The following is a 10,900-nucleotide window of genomic DNA, read 5'->3' on the forward strand; positions in this document are numbered from 1 at the left end:
GTGGAGGCTGCATGAGGGGCGCTGGACAAATGCAGGCCTGAGGAACAGCTCAGAGGCCAGGGTGGCTGGAGCAGAGTGGCTGGGGAGGGTGGAAAGAAGCAGGTCTGAGAGCGTGACAGGCACTTTGGTGGGTAAGATGTGGGTTTCACTCTAGTGAGATGTAAGCTACGGAGATTCTGAGCAGCAGCGTGACATGACCCACTTTGTATTTAAGCAATCACTGTAGCCACTGGGTGGGACAAGGCAGAAGCAGAGGACACAGTAGGGACTCTTGCAGGTGTCCGGGAGAGAGAATACGGTAGTTAGGGCCAGAACAGGGCAATGAATGAGGTGAGAGAAGTTGGATTCCAAATAGGGTCCTAGGACTTATTTATACTTATGCGTTAGATGTAGGGTCTATGAAAAAGCCTGAACAACTCAGTAAACAGCAAAGCCGTCCCCAAAGTGGAGAACGCTGGGAAGAAGCAGGGCCAGAGGAAACTGCAGGAGTTCCATCTTGGGCGTGTTGAATTTGAGACGCCGAATAGATGTCCAAGTAGGTGGCTGGATGCAGGGGAGTTAGACTGCAGATGTAAATTTTAGAGACATCAGCATATGGATGGTGTTTAAAGTGTAGGACTGGCTGAGACCTCTACTGGAGAGAGCAGAGTGAGCACAGGTAAGCAGGAGGTGGCTAGGTGAGAAGGAGGTGCCTAGGTTGGCAGCTAACAGAAGGGTGGGAGGTTCCAAGCCACCAGCCGCTCTGTAGGAGGAAGGATGTGGCGATCTGCTTCCCTAAAGATTTACATCCTTGGAAACCATATGTGGCCATTCTACTCCAACCTACAGGGTATTTACTATGAGTTGGAATGACTAGACGGCAGTGGGCTTGGTTTTGTTTTAGGTGAGGAGGAGGTGCCTAGGCAAGGAGGCGGTGCCTAAGTATGCAAGAAATCCCGAGGACTGTCCCAACATGTAGAGATTAGAAAGAGGATCCACAAGGGATACTGAGAAGTAGCTGCAGAGAGGTAAGAGGAAGACCAGGAGAGCCTGGTGTCTTGAAGTCAACGGAAGAAAGAGACTCAAAAAGGAAGGCGTGAGCCCCCAGCCCCAACCACCACCACCGCCAGTTGCCATGGAGTCGAATCAGACACGCAGTGCCCCCATGTGTATCAGAGTAGAACTATGCCTCATAGGGTTTTCAGTGGTTGAGTTTTCAGAAGTAGATGGCCAGGCCTTTCTCCTGAGTCACCTCTTTACAGTGAATACCAAGCATAGAGGAGAAAGTTAAAAGATACCACAGAGAAGCAGCAGCTAAGTCCAAAATGCTGTGCACGCCATCAGACAGAGGATCTAGTTCCTTCCCCGATTCAATGCATGGAGGAAAAGAGAGGGGCTGGTATAGAGTAAAAAATGCAACACGTGGCTCTTGTTTGCATCCTCATTTAACAAACGAGCTATAGAAGGACATTTTTGAGACATTTGGATATGACTGGGGATTCAGTGTTGTTGAGGGGATACTGTTAATCTGTTAGGTGTGACGATGACATGAGTTTATATATGAATAAAAGTCTATCAGCTAGAAATGCATGTGGAAGCATTTACAGGTGAAAGGACATGAAGTCTTCAATTTCCTTTAAGATTTTCCAGCCAAAGGCGGGCCAGGCAGGGGAATCTTGAGTTGCTACCGGTTGATGCTGGGTGAGGGGGTACGTGGAGGTTCAGTATACTAGTCTCTTGATTTGTGTGTATGTTAAAGTTTTTCCATCATAAAAAGTTCAAAAATAAAGGAAGGAATGGTCAACCCTTTCAAATGCTGCTGAGCAGAAGAGCAGAATGAGAACTAAGCCAGGCTTCTAAATTTGGCAAGATGGAGCTCGTTGGTGACCTTGACTTTAACAGATTAGGGCTGGGGATGACAGTCTGTTCGGAATAACTTTCCCAGTCTCTCATGGGAAGTGAGTAAATAAAAATGGCGACAAAGACCACTCTTGAAGGGTTTTGTTATCAAGGTAAGTACAGAAAGGGCGGTGGCTGGAGAAGGAAGGGGCGTTCAGGGAAGGGCTCGGGTTGATGGGTGATGGGGGTGTTGTGGGAGGGATGCAGGGGAGGGAGGAAGGATTACAAGGTCAAGTCCTTGAATAGAGGAGGGGGAGAGAATACCTCGCACACACTCATGCATATGCATACACACGCATATGCCCACACGCATGCGTGCACACACACAATCACAAGAGAAAGGTGTAGCCTTCCAGAGAGGTGATACGATCCATGCTTGGGATGACCCAAGATGTGGACCGAGGAGGGTGTTTGACTGAGTGGGCTTCAAACACTGGGACCCATAGGCAGGGCATGGTCACTGAGCCAGAGCCCTCATTAGATCACACTGAGATGAGGTCCTGTCTCACTGGAGCCTGTGGCTCTTGAGAAAATGCTTTTGCTGCCACAGTGGAAAAGCAACCCTAATGTGTTCCAGGCCCAGTGTTGACTGCTGCACACCTGGCAGGCCTGGCCACCCCGCTTAACAAAAATGAGCCCCCAACCGGAGCTAAGGGAGGCCCTGCTGGCGCCGGCTATATCTGGTCTTGGCTGAGAAAAGTAAGGCTGGGGCAAGGACAGCTGGCCCAGGTGCAGCCCCTCCACCATTCACAGCCCAGCTCCTGGGCTCCACACCTCAGAAGCCAGGAGCGTGTGGAGGGGCTCACCCCAAAACCAAACCAAACCCAACCCATTGCTGTCAAGTCCATTCCAGCTCATGGGGACCTCACGTGTTACACAGTAGAACTGTTCATGGGATTTTCTTGTCTGTAATCCACTGCCCCAGTGGGACAGAGGTTAAGATCTACGTCTGCTAACCAACAGTTTGGCAGTTCAAATCCACAAGCCACTCCTTGGAAACCCTATGGGGCAATTCTACTCCATCCTACAGGGTCACCATGAGTCAAAATCGACTTAATGGCAATGGGTTTTTTTTCTCTTAATCTTTATGGAAGCAGATTGCCAGGCCTTTCTCCTGTGCCACTGGTGGGTTCAAACCACCAACCTTTAGGGTAGTAGATGAGCGCAAAGTGGTTGCACCACCCAGGGACCTGGCTTGACCCCAACAAGCCTGCTCAAATGATTCCACCTTTTAATGTTTCTCCCCCTCCCCGTTCCACTAGCTGTTTCTCTACCCTGTCTCCTCCTGACTCCACAGACACACAGACACTCATGACTGCTCTTCAGTTCCAATGTGCACCCCAGATTAACCCATTTTCCTCCCCCTCCAAGGAAGATCTAGAATGTTTCCTTGAGACACAAGTCGTTAGTGACCAATACTGCTGTCTCCGCCCCTGGCTCATTCCTAATTCCTCAGCTTATTTTGTCGGCTAGCCCATGGGCTCCCAGACCCATGACCAATGAACAGCTTTAGTCTCTGGATTAGTGCGGGTGAAGCTAGAGGTTGTAACAAACAAGCCCTCAAATGTATAATGGCACAAACACAATAGAAGTATGTCTCTTGTAAAATTCAAAATGTGTGATCCGCTAAGTGGGTACTCTCCTCCAAGCAGTGATTCAGGGACCCAGGCTCCTTTACCTGTGGCACTGCCACATGTAACACGTGGCCCTCAAGGCCACTTAAGGTCTGCATCAAATTGGCGGAAGGGTGACAGAGCGTGGAGGAGCGGGCAGGAGTTTTGGTGGGCCAGGCCTAGAAGGAGCAAACACTTCCACATACCCTATTGGCCAGAACTCAAGCACCAGGCCTCTTAATTGCAAGTGAAGCTGGGAAATGTAGTCCAGCTGTGTGTCCAAGAGGAAGTGGAGCTGGGTTTGGTGACCTGCCAGCCAGTTTCTGCTACGGACCCCTAGCTCCATCCCTGTCACTGGCTTCTGGCATTCCCTAGTCCTCTGACTCTTGCCTTGGCTCTTCCTGACCCCATCTTCCCACCCCACCCTGAGATCCACTGTCCTGTAGCTTCACATAGCAGAAGCCAGCACCCAACAAATGATCGGTCCCAGAGGGTCAGAGAGGCACACACACCAAGTTTATTCCTCATAAGTTTACATAACCACAGCACAGAGCAAAGGTAAAAGTGCAGATGGTGCGGGGGAAGGCAGAGGGCATCTCCTGTAGCTTTCTGTTCTACCACCCGCCCAAGTACAGGCACACACCAGATATAAATATGGGGAGCTGTGGGCTGACAGTCATGTGGGTAGAGGGTCAGGGGAGACAAGACTCTGCCCAAGCAGGAGTGGGGGTGGGTGAGAAAAACCACCAGAATGAAGTCACTCCTCCCCCTCCCTTCCCCTTCCCCACCTTTCCCCTTGCTGGTTAGTTGGGGCCCTAACCAGTAAAACTAGTTGCCATCAAGGTGATTCTGACTCATAATGACCCAGTGTGTGTCAGAGCAGAACTGTGCTCCATAGGGTTTTCAATGGCTGATGTTTCAGAAGTAGATCACCAGGCCTTTCTTCCGAGGCACCCCTGGGTGAACATGAATCTCTAACCTTTCGGTTAGCAGCCGAGCGCATTAACTGTTCCCATCACCCAGGGGCTCTGGCTAGGGTCCTACAGAGCAATAATAAGAGAGTTTCTACCAGAAGTGCTGATTGAGGGACAGAAAAACACTGCGAAAGAAAAAAAAACCTCAGGCAGATGTCATCTGAGAGGCCCCCTAAGACCTAGATCAGCCCCATCACAGATTCAGGTCACCTCCCCTCTCTCAGCAATTCTCCTGATTACCTGCTCCCGCTGCCTGTAAGTCCACCATTAAGGTTAAAGCTGTTCTTTTTTGTTTATGAAAAATCAATACCCTGGGATAGAAAAGCACTAACAAGCACAGAGAAGCAAGACAAGAAGGTGCTAGAAGCTCAGCCATCCACCCCCAACTTGGCCCAGGCTCACCTGAGAAGGGGTGGACAGACAGAAGAGTCCCATTCTCTCAAAGTCCCATTCCTTCCTTGCCCCATGCCACTTCTCCCACCAAAGCTCTGCTCCTCCTTGTCGGCGTGGGGAGAAGGGGTGCCCAGAGGAAGAGAAGGCAGGCAGGGAAGAGGCTAGTGGTAGCGAGGGGTAATCCAGAAGCCCCTTCCTGAAGGAAAACCCACCAGTGTCAGCAGTTGACAGGTAGGAGGGGCCTGAGATCCCAGCCCTGTTCCATCACCTCTCCAGGAGAGCTAAAGGGACAAGGGCCGAAATGCAAGGAGGCCTGGGGGAACCCAGGCTACAACGGACACAGACTAACAGACAGGCACACTGACATCTGTCAAGATGGGGGCCTCCGGGCAGGGCTGCCTCTTACTCGCCGTCCCAGCCTCGACTCATGGCCTGCACCACAGCCCCGTAGAGCTGACTCCAGGCGGCCTTCGTGGCTGGCGTGAAGGCGGGACCCAGGCACTTCTCCAGCATGTAGAGCAGGGACTCACCCACCGTCTGCAGAGGCAAAGGGCACCCTGTCATTCCCAAGGCAGGAAAGCATCGCTCCATTCCACAGGTGAGAAAACTGAGGCCCAGGGCTGGCAAGGGCTCTGAACCCTTCTTTTCTCCTGCACGTGTTCCATACTTTCTGAGTAAGAATCTGCCTATACCCCACTGTGCCCACCCTCCATAGCACCCTCACAACCACCCCATGAGTGGGAACCACAGCTCAGACACAGCCAAGTCATTGGCCCCAGGCCTCAGTTTCCTCATCTGCAAGGCAGCAGTCATGGTGGTTAAGAGCCCAGGCTCTGAAGCCAAGTGGACTTGAGCTCAAATTCTGACTCTACCATTCATGAGCTGTGTTACCTTGAACAAGTTATTTAACCTCTCTGATCCTCTGTTGCTTCCTCAGTAAAACAGGAAAAGTAAAAATTTCAACTCATGAAATTGTTGGGATGATTAAACAGGATAATCCATAAAAAGCTCTTAGCACAGCATCTGCAGACAGGAAGGCTTCAACAATAATAAGGGCTCTAATTTGCTATTATTGATCATAATCAAATAAAGTTCATTTACTCTCCAAATATTTAATGAATGTCCATTAAGGGCCAGGCACTGTGCTAGTGTTGGGGATGGAGAGAACAAGACAAACATGGTCCCTTCCTCAAGGGGCTTACTGTCTGGCAAGGTGACTGATCTGTGGTCAGTGAACCACACCTCTTGCGATTCACACCCTTGAGTATAGTCCTTCCACACTGACATTGGTCTCATCCTTGTGACTTGCTTTGGCCAATGGGACATTAGCAAGTGTTATGCAAACAGAATCTGGATAACTACTTACACACTGGGGTTTGTCCTCTTGGAGCACTCACTCTTGGAGCTCAGCTGCCATTCTGTAAAGCAGCTCAGCTAGACTATTGAAGGGTAAGAGGCCGTCTTGGACATTCTAGCCCCAGCTGAGCTCCCTGCTGAATGTAGTACATGAGTGGTTACAGCTACACCAGGTGGAACAGAAGAACTGTCCAGCTGAGCCCAGCCATGAGAAACCAGAAGTAGCTGTTTTAAGCCAGCATATTTTGGGATGGTTTGTTACATAGGTCAGACCAGCTAATTTCAAAGGTTCCTTAACTTCCTGTGATTCTAAAGGAAGCCATTTCAGAGAAGAAAAAAAGGGAGGCTCAGAAAGGTCAACCAGTACCAGGGTCACACAGCAGGTAAGTAACAGATGCAGGACCCCAGTCCTGGTCATCTGAGGGCATGGGAATAGGGAGAGAGAACAGTTGAATAGCGATGGACAGGAAGAGAGCAGTGGCCTCAGGCTGGAAGCTCTGGAGAGGAGAAGAGCCTCTGTACCCACCGAGAATGAGCTGAGCTTCACACCCACCAACCGGTGCTTCTTGCCCAGGCCGGCAAGGTACTCCTCCAGTGAGGACAGATCCTCCACATTGGTCACTGCAGCATCAATCACGACCATCACCTGCCAAGGCCAAGGAAGCAGTGAACAGAGAGACCCAAGGCCTGAAGCCAGGGTAACCCCACCCACTCACAACCACAGCCCAGACCTGGCGTCCCAACCAGAGGGTAGAGAGGCCACCTGGACCCTCAGTTTCCCAGGATCAGAGATGGAAGGTAACTGCCTGTATACAGTAGGCACTCAATATGTGATGGCCAAACTACTAATGTTACACTCATGAAGGAAGCCCCTCTCCTCTGAGGATCTCAAAGCCCTCAACAAGCCCACTAGACAGTGTTATACGCCAGGACAAGGAGACACTGGGGCCCTGGGAGAGTCCTGAGCCTCTAACACCAGCCTGGTCTTCATAGGTGGATGAATGGCCAGGATTAGCACCAGCACCACCTATGGGAACCAGGGAACAAAGCTGAGGGCAATGACAGGCTGGGACCAGCTGGCTGAGCACAGGGTAGAGGGGGAAACCCAGCCCAGCCCAGCCCAGCCCAGCCCAGAGGGGAAGGAGTAGATACTCTGGAGATGGGGGGGCTTTCCTCCTCCAAGTCCTTCTACTCTCCCAGGTCCCAGAGGTCACACCCATCACGGCCCCAGCTGCCCTGCCTTCCCCTCACCTTCCGGATGTGGTCCAGGAACTCTGGGGAGGAGAGGCAGTCATTCACGCTGGAGAACTGGCGGCAGTTGTATTGGAAGAGGGGCAGCAGGTCTGGCTCCAGGTCAAACAGCCTGTGGGGAAGGTCCAGGTGTCAGCCCCCAAAAGCCCCCCGCGAGCCCTGGTTGTCCAGCAATGGGAGTGGGGGCTGAGCCAGGGCTTTGGCGGTAAACTCTGGTGCACCCTCCAACCTGACATGGGCCCTTTGCCAGCTTTGCTGCTGCCTCCTCCCCAACACTTAGGCCAGCTCTGAGGGGCGACCTGGGAGGAACAATGCGTCTCCAGGTCTCTCAGTATCTGGCATATGGTCGTTGGGCGCCATCAAGTTGATTCCTATTCATAGCAACCCAATGTGACAGGGTAGAACTACCCTATAGGGTTTTTAATAGCTGTAATTTTTACGGGAAGGAGCCCTGGTGGCACAGTGGTTAAAGTGCTTAGCTGCTAACCAAAAGGTCAGTGGTTCGAACCCACCAGCCACTCCTCAGGAGAAAGATGTGGCAGTCTGCTTCCATAAATATTTACAGCCTTGGAAACCACATGGGACAGTTCTACTCTGTCCTACAGAGTCATTATGATCCAATTTGATGGCAATGGGTTTGGTTTTGGTTACCTTTACAGAAGCAGATTGCCAGGTCTTTTTCCTGCAGAGCCACTAGGTGGCTTTGAGCCACCAACCTTTCTGTTAGCAGCCGAGTGCTTAACCATTGTGCTACCAGGGCTCCTTCTGGCATACAGTAGCCCCTTCATAAATAGTTAAGGGGTGTGGACTGGGACAGGAAGGAGGTCCTCATAATAGGAAATCTAGACTTACATTATGGGGAGAGAAAAGTCCTTCTTTCTCCCTCTCTGTTTCAGCCTCCTACTCTTGGGTCAGAGCTTCCCAGGCTCCTCCTGTTTCCAGTAGGTGATGATAACAATAGTATCAAGAACAAAATCCACATAATGACTGAGCACTGAGTACTTCACCTGTGGTAAGCTCATGTCTTCCTCACCATCCCAAGCAGTGGGCACAACTGCTATTCTGATTTTACAGGAGGTTTTAAGTAATGTGCCCTAGGTCACACCATTTGGGGGTGGTGGAGCTCCAGGGAGTGCATGTTTGGAGACGGCAGAGATGGAAGCGGAAGATCTCAGTCATGTTTGGGAGGCATGTGGTGGTTTTGTGGAACTCTGTGTTTATCTCCCTCTGTCTTGGGGGAGTTTTTTTTTTTTTTTTTTTACAAAAGCCTCAGGGGAAGTTTTGGGCTGTCTCAGGGAGCCCCATCTCCTGAAAATCCAAGGTGAGGAAGGGAGCGTTGCTCTGTTAGCAGGGGCAGATTAACCAGTAGGCAAGGTAAGCATGGTGCTTACCTTGCTTACTTCATCATCTGTAGTGGACAATTTCACATATTTTCACCACATTAAAGATTCTGCTTCTAAGTATGGCTGGCATCTGTCTTTCCCCCTGTCCCACAGCACCTTCCTACAGAATCAAAGCCTCTTTTCCAAGGGACAGTCCCTGACCGGCAGATGACTCAGTAAGCAAGGTAAGCATGGGCTTATTTGTGCTTACTTACTAAGATTAATGATCTGGCAAACCAGGTAAACAACCGTGCTTACCTTGCCTATTGGATAATCCGCGCCCTACCCGTTGGTGATGGTATAGGAGTTGGGGAGAGGTCCCCAAGCTGGGGTTGCAGACTGACCTTCCCTTGCCTGGTGGGGTCTGCACACCGCCTAAGGGCCTCCTCGGTGGTGAGACTTGGGCGGCTCTCACCCCTTCCTCGGAGGATCTCTGGTCCTAGCCTGGTCCCTTCCCCAGTAGGGTTATCCTTCCATCTTTTGCTGGGAGTACGCACGCCTAGGGCCCGGACTCTGTGCACCGCTAACCATCCCTGGGTGCGCCCGGCACACCCTCCCCGCACGGACCCTTGGGGCTCCCCAGTCCCCTGTACCCGGCGGCCGTGGGCGTCCTGCAGTCGCCACCCAAGGAACGTGCGGGAGGCACAAAGCCGAGCAGGGGCCACAGCTGGCCAGGTGTGAGGAGATTCGCTAGCGAGGCCCCCGCCCACCTCCATGAGCCCAAGCGGTTGCTGCAGGTGCAGCGCTGCCCGCAGGACGCACCCACGTCCGAGGAAGCTCACAAGGGGCTGCGCCACCGTCGCCGCGCCCCGCCGTCTCTGGCGCACATTTGGCGGGCGCCCGGCGCCAAGGCGGTGGCTGGTTCCCCTCCTACGGCCAAGCCAGCACTCTCGAGCCCATCCCGCGAGGCTGGGACCCCGGCGCTCCGGCCGCCTCACCTGGCGAACAGGACGGTACCGTGCTCCAGCGGGCTGCGGCTCACCACGCGCCAGCTCTGCCGGATCAGCTCGTGCTCGGGGCGCTGCATGCTCGCCGGGGACGCGGGGCACACGGCTGGGATTCTCGGGGCGCGGGGGCCGTCACTGCACGTGCAGCGCCATCCCTGTGGAGACTCAGGCCACTCCGCACCCCTTACAGTCCCCGCGCCTCCGCCGAGTCAGCGGCCGCTCCTTCCTTGGTCGGAGTGGAACGAAGACGCGCAGCAGCTCGCGGTGTGTGGAGGCGCCCCAGCCGCGCCCACCCCGCTGGTGCTGCCGGGGACCCCTCTCCCGCCGCTGAGCTCTGCGCCCCGCAGCTCAGCCAGCGGCCCCGCCCCGCGCCGCCCCGGCGGGGCGCTTTAAAGAGACCGCGTTCCCCGCCCCCGTCCGTCCATCAAGGCTCTTTCTCGGCAACCGGCTCCGGCCGAGAACGACCTGGTGGCGTGGGACATGCCCGAGCTTCAGTGCTTAACTGAAATCTTCCAGCCTCCCTGGGCCTCAGTTTCGCATCTGGAAACTGGTGATAATATTACTACTTAGTGTCTGGAAGACAGCTCTGGTGGCGCAGTGGTTAAGCGCTGGGCTGCTAACCAAAGGGTAGGCGGTTCAACACACCAGCTGCTCCGCAGGAGAAAGATGTGGCAGTCTACCGTAAAGATTTACAACCTTGGAAATCCTGTGGGGCAGTTCTACTCTGTCCTAAATAGTCACTTTGAGTCGGAATCCGCTCCAAGGCAACGGGTTTTCGTTTTAGGATATGGAACCCTGATGGCGCTGTGTTGAATTTGACCGCCTCTCCACAAGCCCCACCCAAACATTGCCCAGAGGCATTTGAGTTTGCTGTCAATCTCTTTCTCCTTTCTTCTGCCCTGAGGTTGTCCAGAGTGCGCTGGGGAGCATACCTTTATGACCAGGCTGAGAATGGGGTGCCCCCTGCCCTGGCTCAGGGTCTGACGGGGGCACCGGCATAGGTTGGAGGCCACCAGGGCTCTCAGCCTTGGGGACAGGGCCAAAACTGCAGACATTTCCAGGCAGGCCTGGCTTTTCTTGAGACTCCATCACTGGAAATCTGTGGG

General features: G+C 53.1%; 1 protein-coding gene across 1 annotated transcript; it reads right to left on the minus strand.

The window, feature by feature from the left end:
- Positions 1 to 5,260: 5,260 nt before the first annotated feature.
- Positions 5,261 to 9,874, minus strand: NGB (neuroglobin). The gene is made up of 4 exons (XM_003408789.3): positions 9,786 to 9,874; positions 7,466 to 7,577; positions 6,741 to 6,860; positions 5,261 to 5,395 (listed from the first exon to the last, which is right to left on the minus strand). Exons 1-4 carry the CDS (start codon positions 9,872 to 9,874, stop codon positions 5,261 to 5,263), a joined length of 456 nt encoding a protein of 151 aa, XP_003408837.1.
- Between the last annotated feature and the right edge of the window lie 1,026 nt (positions 9,875 to 10,900).

The sequence above is a fragment of the Loxodonta africana genome, chromosome 10 (assembly GCF_030014295.1).
Source record: "Loxodonta africana isolate mLoxAfr1 chromosome 10, mLoxAfr1.hap2, whole genome shotgun sequence".
Lineage (NCBI taxonomy): Eukaryota > Metazoa > Chordata > Mammalia > Proboscidea > Elephantidae > Loxodonta > Loxodonta africana.